Source organism: Acomys russatus, chromosome 1, assembly GCF_903995435.1.
Source record: "Acomys russatus chromosome 1, mAcoRus1.1, whole genome shotgun sequence".
NCBI classification, from domain to species: domain Eukaryota; kingdom Metazoa; phylum Chordata; class Mammalia; order Rodentia; family Muridae; genus Acomys; species Acomys russatus.
Genome location: NC_067137.1, coordinates 26348748 through 26374544, shown reverse-complemented (window position 1 = coordinate 26374544; position 25797 = coordinate 26348748). Strand labels below are relative to the sequence as shown.

The 25797-nt window shown below is 49.9% G+C and overlaps 1 protein-coding gene across 2 annotated transcripts in view; it reads left to right on the top strand.

Annotated features, from left to right (window-relative positions):
* Positions 1-25797, top strand: part of Klhl29 (kelch like family member 29) — a 272542-nt gene that overhangs the window by 152126 nt on the left and 94619 nt on the right. For both annotated transcript variants that reach the window (XM_051143236.1, XM_051143231.1), the window contains one exon: positions 12679-13008. In XM_051143236.1, coding sequence (XP_050999193.1) covers positions 12724-13008 — 285 coding nt within the window. In that variant the 5' untranslated portion in view covers positions 12679-12723. The remainder of the gene's footprint in view (positions 1-12678; positions 13009-25797) is intronic.

Here is a 25797-nt window from a genome sequence, read left to right as displayed (position 1 = left end):
CCTCAGTTTAACAAAAGTGCTCAGAGGTTTGCTCCTCTAATGTGTAGAGGGCCTATAGTTCAGCACCAGCTGAAGCTTACTTTCAGCCCAGCGAGTGTGGGCTTTCTGGGGGCGGATATAGTTACAGCATCACCAATCATGCCTGGGGTACCTCAAAGTCACCCCAGAAGTAGTTTGGGTTAGACGGGGTAAGTTGAGATGGAAATAATGGGAGAAGAGGATAGAAGAAGAAGAAGGAGGAGGAGGAGGAGGAAGAGGAGAAGGAGAAGAAGAAGAAAAAGAAACAGCAGCTGGCATCCCACTGAGTCTAGCTGTCTAAAGAACTGGTTGTGTAACCATTGTGTCATAGGCTCTGCACTGATGGTAGGGCTGAGGCAGGGAGCTAGGGAGTCCTGGCACCACTGTCCTCACATGTAGTAATCAAGGAGGGCTTCCAGGAAGAGGGTCACCAAAGTAAGGTGGGAGCAGTGCAGAGGTTATAGTATACAGTCAGAGGTCTTCATTCACGTCCCTTCCTACAGCTCAGGACAGCTCTGCAGTATGCCATGGTAGTGCTCTGAGGACAATGAGAAAAGAGGCTCTCCTACTGGGCTAAAGATAAATGTAGAATTGCATTTCTCGATTTCAAGTTAGACAGTGGCCATGTGATTTGCTTTGGCCAATGACAGGGAAACAATGGGGCTGGAGAGATGGCTCAGAGGTTAAGAGCACTGACTGCTCTTCCAGAGATCCTGAGTTCAATTCCCAGCAACCACATAGTGGCTCACAACACTCTGCAATGAGATCTGGTGCCCTCTTCTGGCAGGCAGATGTACATGCAGGCAGAACACTATATACAAAATAAATAAGTCTTTAAAAAAATTTTTTTAAAGCCAAGAAATGAATGGCCAATCCATCTTTCCCTTTGCCACAGTGGCCAGCAGTACCCGGGTAGCACCCTGAAGGCCCCTGCTGACTTGCTAAGATGTTCACAACTGAATATTTGTTATAGTCTTATCACAATTGATAGAACTATAGTGACTTTGGTGGAACACATGTAGGAACCTAAACCAAGATGGTGCTGAGGCTAAGGCCAGCATAATAAGGCCTATCTAATATTTTAAGTGATAAATTTTAAAATTAAAGAAACCGTTAAGATGGCCAAAGTGGTCCAGTTTAAATTTTTTCTCCAAGCCCCGGCTCTTGCTTTATTTTAGTCCCTTTGTCCCAGGCATGGACAGATGCTCCTGGTCTCTTCATCGGTCACCACCAGGGTAAAAAGAGTAGATCTCTGCTTGGCTAGTCTCCCAGAGCTGCTGTGAAAGTTTAGCAAGTCAGAGAGGAACCATCTTCAGAAACACAGAAGGTAGAGGGCAGCCCTCATCCCTCAGTTTCCCTGCCTGGAGACCTTGGTCAGGAGGGTGATCACAATGAAAGGCCACTTCTGCCCAGAGTCAGTCAGACAGGAAAATCCAGAAGGGAGACCCTGAGGAAACATGATGCTGGTGTACATGAGGCCAGCAGTCCTGGGCTGCTCGATGGGGTCCATCCTGGCAGCCAAGTATCCTTGCTTGGTTAATCTAAAAAAAAAAAAAAAAAAAAAAAAAATCAGAAAGGCAACAAAAAAAATCTATGTTTCAATTACTGCACTCAAGCTGTTCAAACAGCCAGCTCAGGACTGGGGATGTGAACTTGTCAACGGAGGCCGCCTCGTTTGCATGCATGGGTAGCCAGGAAACTCAACCTCGCAACAGGCTGCCCTCTGCTCTCGGCCTCTGCTTTTTTTATTTTTTTTTTAATTTAATTAAAAACATGGACATAGAACCAAGACAAGGGAAAAAATCGTAGGCAAGAATACTAGAGTGGTGGCTTCTAAGCAAAGACAAAGAAGACCCTGTGGTCTGAGACTGGCCTGGCTGGGCATTGGCACAGAGGTCAGCGGGAGGGTGGAGAAAACATATGGTCAGTGGCCAGGACAAAAATCTCTCCCATGTGGCCCCAAGCTTTTTTCTCCTGAGACTCATTGGAGACCCTATGGGCCTTGGGTTCCTGAAGCCAAAGTGATGGCCTTTGAGCGAAGGGGGTCATTCTCTGTCTAGGGGAGAGGTCTCTCCAGGCAAAGCCAGGGCTTCTGTCCACAGCCACATGATCTGTACTCACTTACATGCGGCCGTAAGTAAGACACAGTCTTCTCTCCAGAGGGAAGTGAGTCCCACTCCACTGCCTGGGTCTGGCTGTGGCTGGCTGCTCCCTCCCTTAAGTCCATAAGGGTTTTCTACCTGTGCACTAGGCTTCTAAGAAGCACTAGTCGCCTCCAGGCAGGAACCAGTGGGGTCCCTGCTGTTACCTGCCCCTCTGTGTCTGTCAGCCAGCCCACGGTGATGGGGAAGGATGTGAGAAGTTTCTCCCTGCGGCTCCCTGAGATTTGGCTAGCAAATCCCACCCAGAGCATGCGTGGAGATTTGAGTGTGAGGGACAGGGTGCAAGGTCCCAACTCATGGGAGGGAAACCCACATTGACCTCCAACCCCAGGTCCCACCAGAGAGAGGAGCCCAGAAAACCAGGCACCTGCACTTAACTCCGGCGAAGGTTCCACAAATCCTGCATGCTGAAGTAGCTGTCGCTTGGTTGGTTCCGCGTTCGCTCCAGACAGGGATTTTTAATGTCCCCAGCCCTCGGAGCAATTCTGCAGCCATCAGCCCAGACGCTAGTTACTAGGCGAAATAAAAGAACAGTCGAGTCTCTCCCAAGGAAGATAATATCCTGTCATGGACATATGATCTGCCGGCCATGTGACAGTCGTTCCCTAATGTTTCCAAATAGACTTTTGAATAGACTCTTGTCTAGAAGAAAGCAAATTGCAAGGGCATTTTTGGCAGCCAAATAGAGCACGCGCATCAGCCTTTTTTTTTTTTTTTTTTTTTTTTTTTTTTTTTTTTTTTTCCTTTCTTTTCTTTTTTTCTCGGCAACTGGCTGCTGGGTCTGGTTCCAGGCACTGAGTAGGAACCATTCATCAGCCAGGGTCACTGGTGGACACCATTTCCTGTGGAGCGCTAGCGTGTTGAATTAGTCAATTCTCCAAGATTCCGCATAATCAGGCCTGCCTGAGAGGCAGCCAGGAGCGAGTGGGAGGCCCACTCACAGGAGGAAAGTAACTGCAGAATTCCGCTCCAAAGACCTGTGTCGGAGCTTCACAAGACTGTAGGGGGAAACAGGGCTCCAATTTCAGGAATTCCGTCCTCTGCAGAGCCACAGGAGCGCCAACAAGAAGGAGCCAAGATGGTTATTCATAACGAGAACACTAGTTAGTCCTCGCAGACCCACCACAGCTCCCTCATCGATCCTGCTGTTTACAAGATTCTAATTTATACGCGCCTCCCCCTCGTTCCTCAGTTTATGCTGATATTATGTTGCAAACTGTCATTTCCAATATCTTTTTTATTTTTCATTATCACCATTATAATGATTTACACCAGAAGCGATAGCACAAATGCCTAGTCAATTAGTCCCGTGAGAAAAGTCTCTGAGTCATGTATGCTTTTTGGGGGTGGGGGGGGGGAGAGGGGGAAATCACTGCTACATCAAAGACCACAGCCAGAATCTCTCAAACCAAAGGTGCACACAGAAGGAAGGGAACAAGGAAGCTGCTCTTTCAATATTGCTCATCTGAAGCAGGCTAGGTGTAGCCTCACCCAGACAGGGAGATTGCTTTTGTGTGTGTGTGTGTGTGTGTGTGTGTGTGTGTGTGTGTGTGTGTGTGTGTGTGTGTATGTGTGTGTGTATATGAGAAATTGGGCCCAGAAAAAGGAATCTGTGGCATTTTCCCTCAAACCTATCATCAGAAAAGCATTTTGAGCATTTGTCATTTTAGGTCATATATTAAGCCCTGAAATTATGGAATATGGTTCTCCCCCCCCCCAAAAAAACACCTCCACTCTCTCTGACACCACAAGGCCATCCAGAATATTGAAAGCCGAGTCCTAGGGCCAAATCCTGGCTGGCTAACCCAAATGGCTCCCAGGCTGTTGTGTTCTACCTACAACCTGTTAGAAGACGCAACTCTGGCCAGCACTGCTGGAATGGGGTCTGAAATGCTGGTTCTTTTTTCGGTTCTTTTCAGTTTCTTGAGGCAGTGCTTCTCTGTGTTCGCCTTGCCTGTCTTGGACTCACTTTGTAGGCCGGGCTGGCCTAGAACTCACAGAGCTCTGCCTGCCTCTGCTTCCTGAGCGCTGGGATTGAAGGCATGCGCCACCGCCTCCCGGCTGATGCTATGTTTCTAGATGGGCAGCTGCTGGCCCACTGACAGACACTTTGAAGGAGTCTATAGAGTTTATTAGGAGGCCCATCTCCAGCCATAAGCTCTTCCTCACTTACAAAATTCCAAGATGAACGCTACCCTACCTCCAACCATCAGGACACTGTGAAGAAAATATGGTGGCTTTAAAAGAAGCTTTTATTGGGGTGGGGGGGCAGTAAGTTCTTATAAATCCCCTCCAAGCGCATGCAGAAGACAGTGCAAATGCCCTGTGGTTTGTCACAAGCAATAGGACCCGGTGGATCACCGCTTCTTCTGCAGTTTCTGTAGCTTTTGACAATCGCCGCCTGATACAGTGCAAAAGGAAGAAAGGAGGAGCAGTCGGAGCGAGCTATTAAAGGTGATGCCATTTCTGTAGACAGGGTGGGTAGCTGTAACATCTTGATGGCTTCTGGGTATGCACTGGACTTCAGTCACATCAAGTTGTAACACCAAATATCTGTGTCTCCTTCTTTGTCAGCCATGCCCTAATATAGCAATTTAAAAGAATAATGCTCTTAAAAAAAAGAGAGAGAGAGAAAGAGTCAGAGATGTGGTCCAAAAAGTCAGGCTACTGTCATGGTAACCCACTGGGCATTTAAGAGAAGACTCCCCTGTTACTAGCTGGAACCCATCTCACCCCAGGTCACCAGATGGCCTGGGGTCAGGGAGATGCTGCAGGGTTAGCTGGCACTGGAGAAAACCAGCTCTGAAATATAAATAACAAAGGCCATCCTCTGAAGTTCTCCAGTACAGAGCTTCGTGCCACGGGGGTGGGGGTGGGGAGTGGGGAAATGGGGGCACAAGAGGGCAGGGGGGGTGGATGTGTTCAGGAGTGGGCACAGAGGTCGCAGGTCATGGTTCTGGTTTCTAATTGGATTCCTGGCATTCCTGGCTTCCCTCTCCACTGCCCCTTTGCCCTCAGCCTGGAGGTGGGGGCAGAGGGTGGAGAGTCTGAGGAAGGTTGCTTAGCTACGCCCAGACCCTGTAGCCTGTAGTAGGGCTTGCTGGAACTTCCCGGATACTAAGCTTCAAGGAAAGGCTGAACTATTCCAGCTTGGGGCTCATAGTAGGTGAGGCCTGACTGGGAGCAGGGGTGGGGGTGGGGTCCACACTGGCCCCTCTTAGCTGGACAAGGCATAGGGGCAGAAAGAATCTCTTTCAGAATGGTGTTGACATAGGACAGCAGTGCTATGTATGGTTTATCTGGGGCTTTGCTATTTTAAGTAAAAGAACTAAAAAGGCCACTGCCCTCAGGTTCCTCACCGCTCAGAGGGCTGAGGGAGGCTGAGCAATCCACAGTTGCTTTGGTTTCTGTTCATACAAAGGATTTGAATTGTGGCACCTGTCCCAGACAGGCATCTACACGTGTCCCCCATGACCCATGTCCGTGTAGAGGCCCTGACACCTGCTCTCCGTATGGGAACACATCGACCTTGGTGTGGAGTACAGGGCCAGGACTGGAGCCTTACTCGGGCTGTGAAAGTGAAAGTGGGCCTCAAGAGCAAGGCATACTCAAATGTTGGCACCAGGTGCCTCCCTCACCTCTAAACCTTGTCACTTTAGTCTGGAGTCTCCTGGTCCCTGCCCTTGGATACCCAACCATGGGAACTATCAGCTGCAATGACAGAAGCAGGAGGAGCGAGACAGCCTGACCACAGGGGTGGCACCAGAACTCATGCGGGGAGTAGGCCATGCCGGTCCATCCCTGAGGCAGATGCCTGGTAGTCTGGACTCTGCCTTTGTAAACAGAGGGCTGGCAGAGGAGGCAGGAGGGGGCAGCGTGAGGCCTACCCCAGCCCTAGGCAGAAGCTAATCATTTAGCTACTTGGGGTGCTTAGTGGGCGTGAGGGTCTCTGCCCTGGTCACATCACATGTACATCCAGGAAGTACAGGAGCATTTTCCAGGGCCATCCTCAGCTCCCACCAACATCCACACCAAGCAGTGGCCAAGCTGGCTCCTCAGAAAAGCACTCGGAGAATTCTTTTGTGTTGCATTTGTCAAGACAGCGTTCTGGCTGCCGTGTAGTGTTTTGTTCCAGAAGAAAAGCTAAAAGATGCAGAGAGGAAAACGAAAATAATAAAGATGGGCACAGGCTGTTCCAATTGACTTGGCAGCACGTCTTCCCCAAATGAGGCAATCATCCATTTTCCAATCGGGCCGGACGGCCATGGCTCATTCCTCAGCCAGCCACCTCGGCTCCCTGAGTCTGGAGGCAGCCAGGGCTCCCTTGCCTTCCTGTGGATTAATCACGCCTTCAGGGCTCTCGCAGCCAGCAGCCCACTCCTTCGGCATGTCTTAATGATAAGAATGAGGAAAGGGTCATTAGCCACCTGTGATCCTGTGTGCAGTGTGTACACACCACGAATGTTAATATGCGAGGGCCAGCGTCGACATCCAGAAACCACAGCGAGCCACTGGACGCAGACCACAGCTGTCCTGCTTGTGTATTCAGATAGACACAGCATACTGGTCCTGAACAGGGTTTTCAGGGGCCAGTGCCCAGAACTCGAGAGACATTACTTTCTGGGCTCCATCCCTATGTGGGCAACACACACACACACACACACACACACACACACACAGTGACACATGGCAATCCTTAATTATTTACTGATGAATTATTCATGATGAAGGCTTTCCAAGCAAATCTGTGTAGCAGAGCTGCGATCTGGTATCTAGCAAGAGTCTAACAAGTGTCCAGGAGGCGGGGCCGGCCAGCAGCTGCTAAGACATCAGAGGCACGGCTGGGCACCAGTGCTGAGTATGGCTGTCAGCTGGCTCCCCTCTCGTGTCCATCCTCAGACTCCCAGACCTTCTCGGAACTGTTGTGGTCTTCCCTGGGCTACAGGGAGACATCCATCCATCAAGGCAGTGCCTGGGACTAGCAACACTAGTCCCCACACCATGGTCGTTAGCTAGCTAAAGATAACCTTCCTCCTACTAGCCCTGGGTGAGACTGTCCTGAAGGCTCCCAGCTGCCTAGCACAGGAGGTCTCAGTAGCTGTGTGCATTTGCTGTGTGCACCAGACATCTACTCGGCCTCAAGACTGACAGTTTCCTGTGGACTCAGTGCAAAAGTCTGTTCCTGCTGCCCTTGAGGCTACAGGCCTATTCTTTCTACCTGAACTAGGGCCATGGCCATCCCCAATGATTGCCTCATTCTCATGTGCAGAGGCTCACAGGATGCATTTCTCAAGCCTTGTAATAGTCCAGCAAAGGGGCTATTTTTATTTTTATTTTTATTTTTTTATGTTGGAGAGGAGTGAGAGGATATGAAGGCCCTAAGGGAAGGTGATAGGTGAAGATTTGGGGAGGGTGGAAGTCGGGGACTGAGGTCATTTGCTTTCCTCAATTTGGTCCTTAATGATATCTGGTGCCCCCTGCAGGGGAAGGGCACATAGCCTCTGGAGATGGGCCAAGCCTCCTCCGTTCCTGTATGTCTCAGATGCTCTGCTCTGGCTTCCTGTAGTGTTGAGCACAGTGAGAACTTAGTTCCACTGTCACCAGGGAACAAACTACTGTGACCGTCCACTCCCAGTGAATGAGGGGCTTGGAAGGAAGTAGATCCATGGAGCTGCCAAATCAAGTAGCGCACTTGCCTGAAGGAAGCAGAACTGCCCTTTGCCCTCTCCAAGCAAGGGTCACTGGAAGAGAAAAGACCCTTCCCTTGGGAGACTTAATGCTAGTGACACCCAAAAGGTGGCCTTTGTACTGACCCATGGGGTAGCTGGTTTTCCTAAGAACTGGTCAGTGTGGCATGGCTGGCTTTGAGGCATGCTCAAAGACTTAGTTCTCGCATTTGGTGTGCTCCTGTGTGTGAGACCCAGAAACACAGATAGTTCCAGGCTAGGGGATGCGTTGCTAGCAGCGACTACATTTTCAGAGCAGTGCTTCTTGCTGTGTGCTGTGATGCTCTCAGGAGTCTGCTTCCCTAGGGAAGGGGAAAGGCCTGACCCAGCTTCCTGAGCTGTATGCACAGCCTGGGTTTCAAGTCCTAAACTGGATCTGGTGCTGAGAAGCAGCCAGCAGAGTGTCCACATAGAGCGTGCTATAAAGATATACAGGCAATACACAGAAAAAGGAGGCAGGCAGTCCTGAGGAGACTCATAGGCTGGGGCCAGTTGGTAGGGGAGAAGGGCTCCTCCTCTCTGAGGACTAAGGGGAAGGAAATAAGGAGGAGGAGAGAGGGACGGTAGGACCAGGAAGAAACCAGGGAGTGGGGGGGGGGGGTGGTTATGATTGGGATATAAAGTGAATAAATTTTTTTAAACAAATTAAAAATTTTTTAAAAGGTATGCAGGCAAAATCATGGAGATGCTTGATTGTTCTGGAACAGTAGACTATACATAATGAAACTTAAATGAAGTGGAAGCAAGGGTCCCCTCTATCCTGCACCCCAGGCAGCCAGCTGGCCCTCTTCCCTCCTCTCTTGCCTCTGCATCCTTAGGATAATTCAAAGACAGTGCCGCAGTGGGGAAAGAGTTTTGCTGCAAACAAGATACAGAGCCAAGTTGCATACATCACATGTTTGTCACCGAGATTTCAGAATTAACCTGGGGCATGAACAAACCCTGCTCTCAGACCCTGGGCCTCACTATGGCCTTCCTCTCTGCCTCCACCTCTCCACAGTTGGGATGATAAGTGTGAGCTACCACACTAGGCCTGGAAGCATTTTTTCATCACACATGTGTGTCACACAAACAGGTGCTGCCAAGGCACTCCCTCACCGAGGCATGGGGCCTGGATTCTCTATAAACTTGGAGACTGCTCACACACCTCCCTCCACCAGTGCATAGGCAGCCTGCCAGGAAAGGGCACTCCCTCAACAAGGAAGCATTTTTTCTGTGTTTTGTCTGGAATTGCTTAACCAGTCTGGTCTGAGGCACCGTGTCCATTCGGAGCCTCCTTCCTCCACATGGGCACTTCCTGTGCCTGCTGCAGTACCATTCAGGTACACGTGGATGTGCACACGAGACCTCTGTGACATGCTGGCTCCGTGCCCAGCAGGAAATACTTACATTGCCACCTCTGGAGCTGGCACTGTGCCAACTGGCTCAGAGTAAACTGCCACGTGTATTTCTTTCATTCATTTAAAAAGAGAAATTAAACTGAGGAATGAGGTCTGACCCAAGCGCTTGCATGCAAATGGTTGACCTTTGTTTTGAATACAATTAATGAGACTGAAACCAGATTGTGTGGCCTCCAGCTGTCTGAGTCTCCACCTCCTCCCTGGCATTTGAAGGAGACTGGAAGAGGTGGCAAAAAGCTGAGGGTGGTAGGAGGTGAGCTTTGTGGGCCTTGTTTTCCTCTTACACCGGGAACTGTGAGATCTAGCACGTGGTCCCTGAGGTAAGCAGCTACATCCAAAAAGATCCCTTTGACCTGATCCCAAGTTGCTCACATCTTGGTTGAGACACATCTTGGTACAGGGGTCCTGACCTCCTGAGCCACTCTGCCCCCGGAGAGAAAATTATTTCTCCGCGATATATGAGGCTGTATTGTCCTATGAAAATGAAGGGGGGCTGGTTGAGATTGTGCTGAGGTAACAAGTGGACTGTCACTCTCAGCATCTGAACATAATACAGGTTTATGTCCCAGGCATGGGACGCCTGGTGCAGGTGGGGCGCCTCTGGCTGGGAATAACTGCACTAACTTGAAGGTTTGACTTTAAAGTTGTTCAGGTGACAAAGGGAGCTGTGGAGTCACAGACACTAGTTAGGGGTGGGAGCTAAGGAGACACCTCAGTTGGTAAAGTGCTCGCCTTACAGCAGAAGACCTAACTTCAGGCCTGCCGAGTATGAAAGCGCTCCCTTGAGGTCCCATTGCTGGCTTGGTAGATGCTCATTTGCTGCCCAGCCAGTCTAACTTAGAGGTGAGCTCGCTCCAGTCTAGTGAGACCCTGTCTCAAAGGAGGTGGGTGGCATTCCTGAAGATGAAGTGGGGGCTTATCTTGTGTGAGCTCCCACACACTCATCCACACACCCACATGAGCATACATACATTTTTTAACTAAAAAGTGTTATTATACTTATTTGTGTGTATGTGCCCAAGCATGTGAGCACGCACCACACGCACACACACACACACACATACACACACACACACATCCTCGCTCATGCTATGGCACATGCGTGTAGTCAAATGATAACTTTCAGGAGTCATTTCTTTCCTTCCACCAAGTGGCACCCAGGGATTGAGTCCAGGTCATCTGGGTTAGCAGCAAGTGCCTTTACCCAATTAGCTAACCTGCTAGTCCAAAAAGAGACGTACTGTCATAAAACCAGGTCTGGAAACCATCTTCATCACCCACCCACTCTCTTTGTCTGCCAGATCCAGGTGAATCAACCACCGAGGTATCTGGGGGAGATCTTCCTGGGTGCTTAAAGTGAGAACAGAACACGGTCCGGCAGATACACAGCACAGGCTCTCCCCACTTAGGACGCAGCCGAGGGAAACTCTGAGACTGTGGCCACACAGTGAGCTCTGCCTTAATGGGTAAAGATGGGGACACAAGAGCCCAAGGTCCAGTATACCCTCAACGTGCAGATTCATCTTCCAGAACTGCTCTTAGAGGCCCAAGGCCTACTTGTTTAATCTAGTGCCTCCAAATTGCCAGTCAGAAGACTTTAGGATTAATGTCTAAGGTCTCCCCTTCCACACGGATGTGTCCGTCCTGTGTGGAAATGCTCAGTTATAAAATAGCACGTGCTAGATATGGTTTCATGTCAGACACTGCATGTTGGGAGTAAGAGAAGATTCTAGAACTGTGGGCCAGTCCAACTCTCCAGTGTCTTCTGGGGTGGACACATCAGGGGCTACAGGAGCAGGGTCCAGGCCAAACAGGAGCCCAGAAAGTAGAGCTAAGTTTAGACCACTCTTCCATAAGCCCCCGTTGGAACATGTGAGGGATGGCTGGCAGGGGGTTAACAATTAATTTTTCATTGTGGAGTATTAAGTCAACATTTTAAATGAAATTTTTGTGACATTTTACAACCTGGACACCCAATGATGAACTGAACAGGGAACCAATATTCGTCTTCAGAGGCACCACTCATCTCTGCCACAGGCGGCGACAGGTTCAGCGCAGGCCACATTTAGTCTGCTCTGCGCAGGCTTACAGAATGACTTACAGAGCCAGGCCACCATGTAAGCAAAGCATGGTAGCAGGTTTCCTGGGCCGAGTCCAGGCTCTGACTCCCAAGCACAAGTCCTGGACAATGAAGGCAGATATGCAAAGACCAGAGGAGGCTCCTGTCTCCTAGCCGGGAACTCCAGAGCTGCACTGGCAGGCTGGGAGGTAGGAGGCTGCAACCTAGAGAGGAAGCAGATGAAAAATGGAATAATGCCAGAGCACAGTAACGGGTTCTCAAGCCACGACCAGGGCTGTGGGTGTGAATTGTCAGGCAAGCCCTAACCCTCAGCCACTCGTCTCTGCCCCCCCAGCTTCTCCCCCGCCCCTGCATTGCCTCGCATTCTCCCCTCCACCCCCGCCTCTCCCCTCCCTCTACATCTTTGTCTCTCTCCTGACTAGAGTAACTGGTCCCTACCAGAGTAGGAGCCAGCACTATCATAGTGATGCTGAGCAAAATACAGTTCCTGGTGACTCAGAGGGCCCTTCCCATACCATGGTGCGTCTGGTCTCCATGACAACCCTGAAAGGCCTTCTGTTCAGATGCTCAGGAAGCCGCGTGGGAGATGCAGGGAGTGGAGGCCAGACTACCCAGGCCCCAGAAGTGCAGCATTGAATCATAGAGTTGAGGTTTTGAAGGAAGAGTTGACCCCTAGAAGCTAACATCTTTCAGAGACATAGCGACCTTTTTCACCTCTTAGTTCCCTGACTTCGGGGGTGGGGGGGCGTGTCACTTGTTCTCTATGAGTCTCCTTGTCTGTAAATTGGGGACCAACCGAGCATTGCTGCCTCACAGGTACAATATGGGACAAATGAGTTTTCAGTCAAGGCTGTGTCCACTGTAAAGTGAGTACGTGTGTGGGTCGTGTGACCTGTGCTTGGAGAGTGCACGGTCAGAGGCCTTCTATCACAGTGGGGATGGCAGAGAATGCTGCCCCTGCCATAATTAAAATGTGCACTTCATGTTGCTCAGGGCAGGGTGACATGGCAGAACTAAAAACTACTACCTGACTATAACGGGGTTCAAATCCTGCTCATTATGCTCTGCCATGTGCTCCTGGACAATCAATTCTTCATCATCCGAGAAGTGGGGCTGATAAATGATGGAGGGTTTACCAACTTGCTGAAACTCTGAGACTGGCTAATATTTGAAAACCCATTACTGAGCCCAGTGCAGGGGGCTGAACATAAGTTGCTGGGGGTGGCCGCCTCCCTATGGCCAGGCAGAGCTACTCTTCGCTTAAACCGCCCTCCCGTGTTCTGTGCTGGCAGGTCCGGGCTCTGGTTCCCTGTGAGAAGCTGCCACGGCCCACCGAGATGTCCAGGCACCATAGCCGCTTTGAAAGAGATTACCGCGTAGGCTGGGACCGCCGTGAGTGGAGTGTCAATGGGACCCATGGAGCCACCAGTGTCTGCAGTGTCACCTCCGGTGCCGGTGGCGGCACAGCCAGCAGTCTCAGCGCACGACCGGGCCTCCTGCCACTGCCCGTGGTGCCCTCCCGGCTGCCCACACCCGCCACAGCTCCTGTTCCCTGCACGACCGGCAGCAGTGAAGCCATCACCAGTCTTGTGGCCAGCTCGGCCTCTGCAGTCACCACCAAGGTAAGAGATGGTATCCTTTCTGGGAAGGAGCCAGGTAACAAGGTGACAACACAGGTCCAGGCCATTGCGCAGGCCTTATCCCCTGGTCTGTGTTCCCACAGTCATGGCCTCCATGGGATGCAATTCAGTTGGGTCTGAAAGTTAAAATGGCCTTATTTACCAGGCAGTCTCTATCTGTAACTAACTTGTCGGAAGACGAGCAGATGCCGACGCCACACACGTGCTGATTAAAAGCTACTGCATGAGTGAAGAGTACTGCCAAGCTGGCAATACTCACGTCCCTAAATAGGAACTAAAAACACGTAAGTCCCCCTGAGGGTCATCAGTGGCCTGTGGTTTACAGCTGTACTAGCCACACAGGGTCAAGAGCCCATTGCAGACGGACCACCATGGTGGGTATTGTCATATCTACAGTCCCTATGAGCCTCACAACAAACGTGTAAGGTCAGTGTACACATGCCTGCCTGATTGAGGGTCCCCAGACGTTCTCAGCTCATCCCAGCAGTTGACTGCAGTACAGAAGTGTCACCTCCCTTGATCATTCTCCTTTTTTTTTTTTTTTTTTTTTTTTTGGCAAGAGATGGTTGCAGAAGCCTCAGGAATGGTGGCAGAAGCCAGTCTGTATAAAATGGAATGTGGAAATTAATGTCACCAAGGCTCTTGGCTGGATTTGGGTTGAATGGAGGGCTCTGAAGCCCCTTCTTGCATGCTTTGCCAGGCCCCTCACAGACTGAGCCCCAGAGGGACAGCTGGTGGCCAAGGCAAGAAACACATTCATTCCATCATGCCCCTGGGCCGAGCAGAGGCTCTGTAGGCCGTCTTTGCCTCTCCCAGCCAGTCAGAACCACTTCCCAGGAACCCTCTCTAGGCTTGCGCGCGCGCGCGCGCGCGCGCGCGCGTGTGTGTGTGTGTGTGTGTGTGTGTGTGTGTGTGTGCTGCATGGGTGTGCGCGCACACGCCTTTCTTTTCCTGCTTTCATAAAGGTTGCAGGAGAAATTAAAGGCAGGAAGCCCCAGGCTGGCCATTGTGAGGCAGCCGTGGTGGGGGCCGATGCTCTCCAGGTGCTCTGTTCCTTTGTCTCTACGATTTTCAAAACTCCCTTTCAGCCCTGCTTCCCATTAATAACAGCACTGCTGGCCGCAGAGCCCGGCGGAGCCCCGAGACAATGGAGCTATTGGAGGCCAGCTTGCAACACACTGACATCTTGCTGCAGTGTCTTATTGATTTTATTTTCCTGTTATGAAAACACCACCCCACCAAGGCAGGGAAGGAAGTAATACCAGACAGGAACAGAGATGGAGGAGTATTCAGGCACACTTTCCCCAGGCCGGCCAAACACATTCCTGTCCTGGGCACCAGGTCCTGGCCACTCTGACTTGGTTAACCTCTGTCTAGGATAGCCTCCTTGCCAGCCCTGCTGGCCACATCTGGCAGGCAATCGTCAAGGCCAGCTGTTCGCCATCTGGAGAATGGCAGGCCTCTGGTGCCAACAGACAGGGCTCCAGGTGTGAGAGAGAAGCTGGACCTGCAGACCCATTTGATGGCTTCCATCCTTTCAGGGTGAGTTCCTCAGAGCCAGTGTTGAGCTGCTTCTGGGCCTATAACTCAGGGTTCTGCCAACAAAAGACAGTGCCCATGCTGCCCCTACCCTGGGCACCTGGACACCTGATTTGTTCCAACATTCACCAGCCCTCCTCTCTAGCCAGACCCCAAACCATAGCCACATGGGAAGAAAAGAACAAGCCACAGAGAAAAAACAACAGCAGGGACGAGGAATGAGCCAGTGGCCAACCAGTAGTGGGAGAAAAGACCTGCTAGGAAGGTCAGTTCCATGGCATGTGACACCACAGAGGCTAAATGCCATTGCCAATGTGAGAGCATCCCACATTGGTTTCGTACCTGCAGGGCATAGTTTGGATCTGGTCGAGGTTTCAGTTCTTTGGGTTACTAGAGAATTGTACACAAGAAAGGGTAGGGCCAGTAGCAAGATAGCTACCCATGGTGGATTCTAGCCAGGGCTCTTGTTCTCAGCCTGTGGGTCGTGCCTTTCACAGGGGTCACAGATTAGATATCCTGTATATCAGATGTTTGCATTACAATCCATAACAGTAGCAAAATTACAGTTCTGGAGTAGCAACAAAAAAATAACTGTATGGTTGCGGGGGGGGGGGGGGGGGGGGGGCGGGGTCACCACAACATGAGTCGCAGCATCAGGAAGGTTGAGAACCACTGTTGTGGGCACTGGTGCCTCCTGTCACTCTAGTCTTGCGGCTGCTGGCCCAGATGTCTGGCCTCTAGCCTATGTGTCTACCCCTCTGCCAAGGTCACAACAGTGGAGACCCAGGCCAAACTCAGGTGTCTGTCAGCAGTTTCCCTGGTCAATCAGCCATGTCTTCACCAAGTGGCCACTGAAGAGCTGGTTCTTACCATTGGGGAAAGCATGGGCCAGTATATACTCAATGTGGGACCCAGTATCTCTCGTATTGGAGGTACTGGTAGAGGCGACTCAGTGGAATAGATAAAAGCAGACTTCAGAGACTGTCTAGACTTTAATTCCAATTAACTTCTTGCTGAGTGGTGCTGAACAGTTGCCTGCCCCATCTGAGCCTCAGTTCTAGGACTGGGAGGAAGTACCTGATTACCATTAGCATGAGTATTGCATGCATGGAATATTCCATGGAACAGAACAGGGTGGTGGTCCATCCCCTCGGAGGTGAGGTCACCCCTTCACCATTCCCATCCGGCATTGACCCTGGAGGCACAAAGTTGTGTTACTGTGAGGAGCGGTGTTCACTTCTAACATCACCCCCTCCCTTCCCCTCACTTGCCTCCACCTACCCCCTCCAACGGAGTCGTGAATCCTCCAGATGAAGCACAAAAGCTGTAGCCATGAGCAGATGAAGAAGGGAACTGCTCGAGCGGTTAGGATTCAAGAGGACGAGGAAGTAAGAGCAGACCTAGGAGGGGCAAAGAGAGGGAGGGGACGATGGGAAAGGGTGACTTCTTGACCCCAACCTGAAACTGAATCAGCACACCTGGCAAGCAGGTGATCAAAGCAGGGGACCTGAAAGCTTTTTATCAGCCCAGAGAGCTTTTTACTTGAAGGAAAGTAGAGACCCCATCACCCCAGACAGCAAGGAAAGGAGGGAGCAGTGAGAGGATTAGATACAGCACTGAATTCCCGCTGCCCTGAGTATGTTAAGGCTACTTGACGTCATTGACCTGGCTCTGGGCAGAGAGGACCAGTGCCACTACTCGTGGGACAGGACCACCCCTAGGAACCCAAGCATGCTGACACAGACACAAGGGGGCAGCTCTCAGGGCTCTGGGGACAGGAAACAGTTTGGACATTCCGAGCTCCAGCACTCAGGGCACCCCTACCACTCTCTAGGCCCGAGGTCCAGTGTGAGGGTCTGTCCCTGCTCAGAGCCAAGATTGAGGGTGTAGTCTCTTGTCTGGAAAGGCATTTCATGCTTCCAGAGACTGGGAAGCAAGATAGTGACAATTCTTTTTTGTCATGGCTGCCTTCAGACCTGGTTTGATTCTTCTGTGTCTTCAGTTGTCTGCGACCTAAAGAATTCCTGCATATTTTGATGAAAGGCCAGGTGGGTAAACATGGATTCCTGTGCTTCTAAGGTAGCAGGAGGGTCTAGCAGGCTATCCTACCACGCCCCCAACACACAGACATTGCTCTCCAGCTTCTAAGGCATGAATAGCCCGAGCCTGAGGAAACTTTCTCGTTGACCACCCACCCAGCCCTAATTTTGCAGCTCAGAGAAAAAGCAGCACAACGACTTCCCAAGACAGAACCAGCCTGGGCCAGCCCGCTCCACCTCAGGCTGCAGAGCAGCATCCATTCACCATGGAAACCATAGCTGCAAGAGGATGACAACAGCTTTGCTAGCACCAGTCCACCTAGTGACCATAAACTCTGAATTTCAGACCAGAAAATGGGCACATTTGCTTCTCGTGTCATAGAAGGGAAAATGCAAGTCAAAGATTACGTCAACTTTCACTGCACTGCCAGCATGAGCTTCTGGATTAGACAGATTCTAATTGAATCCTGCCATTAGCAAGTGAGGCTTCGGTTTCTATGTCTATAAAATGGACATGATAATAGTATCTTTAACATAATTAATATGTGTAGAAAACCCTAAAATGATATGTGGCATTGAGGAAGCATTCAATCAGAGTTCGTCTTAGGGCTGGGAAGATGGCTTGGTTGATAAAATGCCTACTGTGGACCTGAGTTTTGGTCCCTAGCACCCACATAAAAATCCCAGAGACTCCAGAGCTAGGTGGCAGGGACAGATGGGTCCCTGGGGTTCCCCGGCCAGCCAATCTAGCCAAACCTGTGAGCTCCAGGCTTAGTGAGAAATCTGTTTCAAAAAAACAAGGTGAAGAGTGACTGAGAAAGATACCTGATGTCAACCTCTGACCTCCTCCTTATGTATCTGCGCATACATTACACACACACACACACACACACACACACACACACACACACACACACACACACACACCTAGCAGTTAATTCTGTCTGAGAAGTTCTTCATCTGGGAGAAATCAGCCTGGTGCTTGCTACTTGGAGATTCAAGGAGCTGTCCTGTCCCGCACTGATGTGGTGGGAGGTGAAACTGAGGAACTGGGCCGGCAGTGCATTCTTACTCCCACTGGCTGGCTGGGCACGGGGAGAGGACACTGCTGAGGAGGAAGCATGGCTCCATGCCAGGCCTGTTTGTGAGAATGGAAGGGAGGCAGCAGTGCCCTGCAGTTGCTGCTGCATGAAATTTAAATTATTCTCAGCAAACCTGCTTGACAGATGAAAACAGAAAAGGGACGGCTTCATAAAATGCAATTCTGTTAGTGAAAGAATAGGCTGGAGCATCCTCTCAGATGCCTCCAAAGCAAATGTATGAGGCCTCTTTCTCCTTGTGGTCAGGGGCATACAGGCTGAGACATTCCCAACACCCCTTAGACCTCAGCCTTTGAACATAAGTCTGGCTAAGGAGCAGCAATGTAGCCTGTGTTGGAAGCCTGAGGAAACCGTAGAGGGGCTGGGAAATCAGTGCTGAGAGTACCAGACACTTGGGGGATTGACATTTATGACCATTAGAGGCTGCCAGGCTTAGCAACTGCTCATCTTAAAGGATGTGCCTCCCCGAAGTACACCTCAGCTTCCTGGGGAATGCTTCCCTTGAGGGGGGTGACCTGGGGGCCTCCATGGACATCGTGGGAACAACCATCAAGCCTCATGCACAGCCCCTCTTTCTTGCGGTTCTGGAATCTGTGGGTGAAGAAGAAGAGAAGGAGGAGGAGGAGGAGGAGGAAGAAGGAGAAAAGGAGCTTTCTCAGCTCTCCAGTCTCTTGTATTCATGTTAGAAGTCAAGGCTGCAGAGGAATGTGCTTGGAGGCGTGGCTTCAGCTCTTTTCATAGCATCTTTCCCAACTGTGGACGATTTTCAGCCCAAGGCCATGGGTTGGTCTACCAACAGGTATTCTTGATTTCCTTTGTGATAAATTATCAGGTCAGATAAAGCATTGGGAGACAGCTTGCGCATCTGAGTACTGAGCTAATGGCTTTCGCCTGCACCTTAAGTCCTGTTTACACTGTGGATTGTATCTTCATCGACTTAAAAACCATCTGTCAGTCACAAAGTGTGTACAGAAATGAGAAATGTCACATCTCCAAAACACTCCTTTCAAGGCTGCCTTTTGGGGAGGGCAAACCTGAGTGGTTTGAACTTCAATTTTTGACTAAAGAGGGAGACAATTGTGTGTGTGTGTGTGTGTGTGTGTGTGTGTGTGTGTGTGTTTTAAATCACATTTCTAAGAGCTAAACGTAAGTCAGGAGAAAAGGCAGGGAGGAATTACAAAGCAAAGACAAGACACGATGGGCAGGAGTCAGCAGGGTGTACAAGTTAGTTTTGCCATGTAACAATGACCCTTAGACTGAGATCTTTGAGCCCTTGTGGCTTAGCCTCCGGGGGATGCTGAGGGCGTAGCTGCAGCTGGCTCAGCTGGGCTCCACTGATACTGATAAGGTTGCCTTACCCCCACACCTACAGGTAGTGGACGGTCAGGCCCCGGACCTCAGTTCTCAGCATGACTTCCGGCTGGCTGGCTGGCTGGCTGCATCTCTTTCACATGGTGGTTTGGGGTTTCGAAAGCAGCAAGAAGGCAAGGCCAGTGCCCAGGTGCTTTTCCAGCCTTGGCTTGAAGCTAAAACCCCATTGTCATAACCAGAGTCCCGGAAAGAGGGAGAGACACTACAGCACCACACTGCTAGCGGCAAGCTTCACGGATGGCTAGACTTGAGTTCACGTTCATGGTATACCTCAGGTCCCCAGCACATTCTTTTTTTACCAACATAATATTGATTCTTTGGGAATTTCACATCGTGTGCCCCAATCACACTCACTTCCTGGTCCTTCCCACCTTTGTGACCCCGCACCCCAAAATAAAAAAATATGTTTTTTAAAGTCCAATCTTTGTTATCTATACCCTCGTTGGATCACAGTCAAGCTCCAAATGACCTGCCTTTTAAGTAGAACTGAGTCCTTCCCCTCCCGTACCACCCCCAAGAAGCCATCATTTGTTGAGATCTACACTTTGATAACTTCCTGTTTAGGCTATTACTTTTTTGAGGCGGGAGGAATTGTCACAGTGGCCCTCCATGTCCCTCTTTCCCAACTGCTCAGCACATTTATTTAGCCATGGTTTATCTGCCCCCTGGCTTCTGGTTAAGGCTTTTGTGCCCCAGGCAGGAAGCACAGAACCCACCTACTCCCTCAACCACTTAGCCTGAGATAGGGCATCAGGATGAGACACCCGAGACCTAGACATCCAAGTGTTACATCCTGTCTACAGAGACCAGCGTTGGAGAGGTGTCCGACACAGAGAGAGGACTGTGCTACTAAGAAGGCTGGCCCCTGCAGCTCCTACAGGACCAGATTTTGACAGAGTTCAAGAGTCCACAGCTAGGCCAAGATTGTGCCCTTTATTCATTGAGACAGGGACACTTCTGTCCCCCCAAATATGGACAAAGCTAGATGCCAACCTACCAATTTGGGGGTGTTGATATCGTTAATGTTTTTGGATGGTCGGTTTCTTTTCTTTCTTTGTTTCTTTCTTCCTTTCTTTTGTTTGTTTGTTGCTGAGACAAAGTATCAGTCTGAAACCACCACCACCACCACCACCACCACCACCCACACACACACACACCCTGGGTCTCACTGTGTGATTCAGGCTGGCCTTGAACTCTCGGCTGTTCTCTTGCCTCAGACTCCCAAGTGCTAAGAATTACAAGCATGTACCTTCATTCCCGGCCTGCTGACTTTAAATTAAAATAAATAACCATCCCAAGGAGATGCCCTTCACGGGCTTGTCCCCAGGAAACTCACAGAGGGAAAGATTCTTTCGGAAGACTTTGGGAGGAGAGTGAAATCGGGAAAGGGAGCTAGCAACGTGACACAAATGTTTAGCAGCCACGGATTCTGCCTCTTTCCCCTAATAGAATAAATTTGATACAGTCCCTGCCCAAACCCTCAGAAGGGCCCCTTCTTCCAGGAAGATTTGGGGAATAGCACCATTCAAGATCAACACAGATCTGCTTCTTATTCAGTTGTAAAGGTTTTCTGTTTCATTTAATTACTCATGTTGCAATTAAACATTTTTTTCTCACTGCACAAGGACAGTGTTTAAGCTACATTATGGGTTAAATAGGCTTTGGAGGACCAACCTGAAAGTCTGGTCACCATTTGTCACATTTGGTTTTTTTGTTGTTGTTGTTGTTGTTTTGTTTTGTTTTTTAATAGGGAAACTATGTTGCAAAAATCTAAATAGCCAAATCACCAGTTGAACTTTCAGAGCCCAATGCATTTGTTACAGGGAGCTGTCTGCACGGCCAAAATTAACCCAGGGAGACAAAGTCCAGGATGGCTTCTGACACTTAAGTGTCATCTCTTCTCCGCCTGCCCCACAGAGCCCCCTCCGTTTCAGAGAGGGAAATGTGGCTTGTTGACTTGTGTTGTGAATTCACCTCTCTGGGATCCATGGACCAGAAACCCTGAGAACTGACTGGGCAAGGCATGTGGGCAAGGCATCAGGATGTCTGGCACACCCCTCCTCTGCTTCCCAGAGAAAGTAGGTGAATACTATGTACCCCTTAGTGCCATGAGGAGGCTGTGGGGCTGGGGCTTGAGCTAGAGGCATGTGTAGGAGGCAGAAGCCAGTCTGTCCCTGCACCCTGACTCGAAACGTCAGCTGTTGCCTGCCACCCACCTCTGGGAAACTGTTCCTACTGGCCACCCACACCTGTTCCTAAGGCTCCAAGTGTCTTGGATTACTCAATCACCTTGTCCCCCTACTCATCTGCTCTTTTGTTCACAGGCAGTCACAGGTTGGCTATGTTTCCCATTGGCTGTGAAAGGTAGGTCTTCCATGCTCAAGGTGAGCATGTTGGACAAGGCATGTAACTGGTGCTCCTAAGGTATCTAGCCCTGGGCTGCAGCACTGATATCTATGTAGTCATCCCTGCTAGTCTGTAAAAGCTCCAGACTTGCAGTTCACCCAACTAAGGACCAGACTGGCACAGAGCACAATCTTCATTCTTAACCTGCTACTTAAAAAGAATCCTGGCTTCGGGTCAGAAGTGGTCCTCCAGCAGGTGGGAGAGATAGGGCTTAGGGGTGGAGTGGTGATGAGCTCAGGGGTGAGCAGAGCTGGAAAAGATCCCAGGTCTGGAAAGTCCTCATCCTTGTCTATGGCAGACGTTGCTAGTCACCTGCCTGGTGTCTGTTCTCTCTCCATCTGCGTCCCTAATGGAACTCCTTCTGGTTCAGCATCTAATGCCTAGGTCTCAAGTCAACAAACTCCAGTCCCAGCTTGGATTACAATGGTTCTGAAGTAGGTATATGATCCTATCAGCCCTGTCCATTATTGAGTTCTGGAAGGGCCATGTGACCCAGTTCTGGCCAATTGGTCCTGAGGGCTTCTGGGAGAGCTTTTCTTGCTTCTAAGGAAGATAATTCCTACCTTTGGACCATGTCATTTCTGGATATGATGCCTTGGCCTGCTGTTGCCATCATACCATGAGCCCGAGGATGGAGCCAACACACAGGAATGGCAAATAGCAGGAGCATTCCAGAGACCCGACAGTAGAGCCATGGGGCAGCATCCTCAGGGATTCTTGTATGCACAGGTGGGAACCACCTCTGTTGTAGGGGTGCCTCATAAGGAACAGTGGTGCATCCCTCGATCCCCTAGACCTCACCTGGATTATGGGGTTCCTAAAGCAGCTGCAGTGGCCACAGTGAGCATGTTCTCCCTATTATCCACCCGTGAGTACTTACTACTACATACAGGAAATTAGCTCCCAGGTACTTCTCATAATGCCAATGGCCATAGCGTGGTTTTTCTACCCTCTTAATCTTTTTACTCTTAGGCCTTCTGAGAATGTACTTGTGAGGAAACTCCCCCCAACACACACACACACACACACACATGCATGCATATACACGTGCACATGCGCATGGGTGCACAAACACACACACACACACACACACACACACACACACACACACACACACACGCGCGCGCGCGCCAGACTACAATTCCTTGACCCTATGAAGATCTCTCATACCCCAGGGACTTTGCACTTGCCGCTCCTTCTTCCTAGAATCTTAATTCCTTCGCTTGTCTGCCCAGAAGATCTCCTATTCTTTCTACAACTGACAGCCTAAGTATGACCACATCAGAGACAGAAAAAAAAATGCTATTATTTCTCTTATCCCTATAACAGTATTGCTATGGTACTATTTGATTAACTAAATAATACACACCCATTTGTCTCCTTATTAAACGTAAGCTCCAGGTGAGGCTCAGCATGTAGAGGTTCTCAATGCCTGTTTGAGAGCAGAATAAACGAATGAATTTATAATGCATTTTTTCATTCATATGCCTCTACCATTGGGTGAGGGAGGATTATTTTTTTTCTTTTTACATCATCTTTACCTGTCAATCAATGGACTGCAGTGGAGCAGCCATTCGTCAAACAGAGAGTAGTTTCTAGGGCTTCTCATGATGAGGATGAAGAAGGAAGGACCACATGGTGAGCAGCTTGGTTCAATGTTGGTACCCACATTCGAGTGATGAGATGATGTTGGCAGTATGGATTTTATACCACTGAAAAGCATCTCTTTCCTTTAGGTCCTCCATCTCTCCCAAAGCATGTAGGATCCTGGCATTACAATCATTTCCTTTAAATATTTACACTTTCTTCAGATGGTTTCCCTACTTGCTCACAGTTCACTGCAGCTTTACACGTGTGTGTGTGTGTGTGTGTGTGTGTGTGTGTGTGTGTGTGTGTATGTGTATGCCACCGTACATGTATAAAAATCAGAAGACAATTTGGGGTGTCAGTCCTTATCCTCCACCCTAAGCCAGGGTCTCTTATTCTCAGGGGTGTAGACCAGGCTAGCTGGCCTCTGAGCCGTCTTACCACAGGGGTACTAAGATCACACATGTGTTGGTGTCAGGCCCAGCTTTATGTGTTTTCTGGGAATCCCAAACTTAGGCCTTGATTTCTGTGTCATAAGCTCTTTACCTACTGGGCCATCTCTCCTACCCTCAATGCATCTTTTTACACATACCAGTCTTAATAAGGCAATCATGTAATAATTGGTTTGTTCCAAAGCAGCCCTTCTAGCATTTTGCCAACACCCTCTCCTTCAGTCCCCACTCTAAACCCTCAACAGCATTGTCATTAACTTCACTTGGGAGAGGAGACAAACTTTGTTTCTTACCCACAGTCACTCAAGAGAGCAGACACACATATCTTGCTCAGGAGCTGAGAACCAGCCCAGTGCAACATACAGGGAAATGCTGGATGAACAACAGAATGAATAAACAGTGATGACCATCTCCTTCCGGGGCTGGGGACAGCACCTAAAGGCTCGGCTCGAAGCTCATCCCAGCAGCTTTGTTCCTCGGCGGTCTGAAACAAGGCCACATGGGAGGACCAAAATATAGATGAGATGCTGTGGTCCAGCCCCACACCCCCTGGATGCCAGCTACAGTTCTCTTCAGCTTGTCTGATCGAGCTACACCTTTTCCTGACACTCGGCTCACATCGATGTGAGCTCACAGTGGCATGGATACTGATCAGGTACAAGATGCTCGGATGAAGACTGTGTGTGTGTGTGTGTGTGTGTGTGTGTGTGTGTGTGTGTGTGTGTTGCTGCTCCAAGATGTCACTCAAGGCTGCATGGCTAGATGTAATGCTTCTGTCCTTCGGTAGCTTGGATCCATCATGAGTTAGGTTGGGATATAGGGAAGCACTCCTGAGAAGTGGGCTAGAAGATGCCCCAGCCCTGGGGGAGCTTTCTGGGCAATTGTGAGCTTGACACCCTCCATGAGGACGTTCCCTGACTCAGATGATGGGCCAGAGGAGAAACGCTCGCAGCTCCTCCATTTTCTCTTCCCCAGCCACAGCAGCTCAAGAGGCACTTGGCTCCCATGCACAGTAGCACAGTAGGAAAGCCAGGCCCTGAAGCGGGAGGATTCTGGATAGTGCTGGAGTCATCAAGGACAATGTTCAGGGTCAATACCTCTAGCACCGCCAAGAGCCTCAGCTGCACTGTGTGTGGAGGTGGCTACAACCTCACCATCTTCAAGAGGCTCCCTGGGAGTGAGCATGTTGACCCCGAGGTCTTACAAACCAGCTCAGAAGCTAATTAAGAGTGCCAGCCAGCCAGGCAAGACCCAAAATGTGCCCGTGGGTTTGTCAGTTTCTCTGTCGCTGGTTTTTATTGAGTGCTTGCTATGAGCTACACACAATTCTAGCGATTTCGCCTATTGTTACTGTGTACTCACAGCTATATGAGGTCAGTGCCATAATAGATCTTAAATAATCTCTGGAAAGTAACTTGATACCCAGGGTTCCATTGCCAACAAGGGCTGCCTAGCTCTGGAACTGGACCTAAGACCTCTGTATCTGAGGTCGAGATACAAGGACTGTTCTGCTTTGGGTGGAATATTCCCCTATTCTGTGCACGTGTCTGATTCCGAGAAGAAAACAATGGAGGAAGGAAGATTCACTATCCAGGATGCTAGAATCTTGCCTTCTACCAAGATGTGTTTTTCCATCCCCCACCAGGAACACCTAACCTGGCAAAGGAAACGACTTCCTGCCCCACCATCATCTCTTCCATCAGAAATATGCTGAGGATGTGATTTTCATTCCCTCAAAATATTAGGTTGAGGAAATTATATTGGGCAAAATATATTGTGCCCGTAATTCATATTAATGGGAATTCAATAGTGGCAACTTGTCATCTGCTAAGATTAGGGGAGACTGTTGAGAATATTGTATTATAAAGGCATTAAAACACATCGTGAATTAGACTCCATTACAGTGCATCGTGTTCCTTGTAAATAATTGAGGAAGAAACTGGTGCTTGAAATTTGGGATGTTCCATTTTTGAGACCCCAGCAGTTTCCCCCACCAGGCTGATGAAGGCTGTTGATCTGACAGGACTGCGGGGAAGATGTGCACCTGGCAGGTCTGCAGGCTCTGCAAAATGAGTGTTTTGCTTCCTCCCAGCAGAAATTAGTAACTGCCACATCCAACACTAGACTATGTGTTTTTCTTGCCAAATCTTCACAAGTCCAGATATCCCATGTCCCTTGTCTCCCATCCCTGGAACAACATTAGTTTCACGGTTGGCATCCAGGTGGGCTCTGGGAGCATCACAGAGTTAGCAGCTGCCTTCCCCCACACCCACCTCC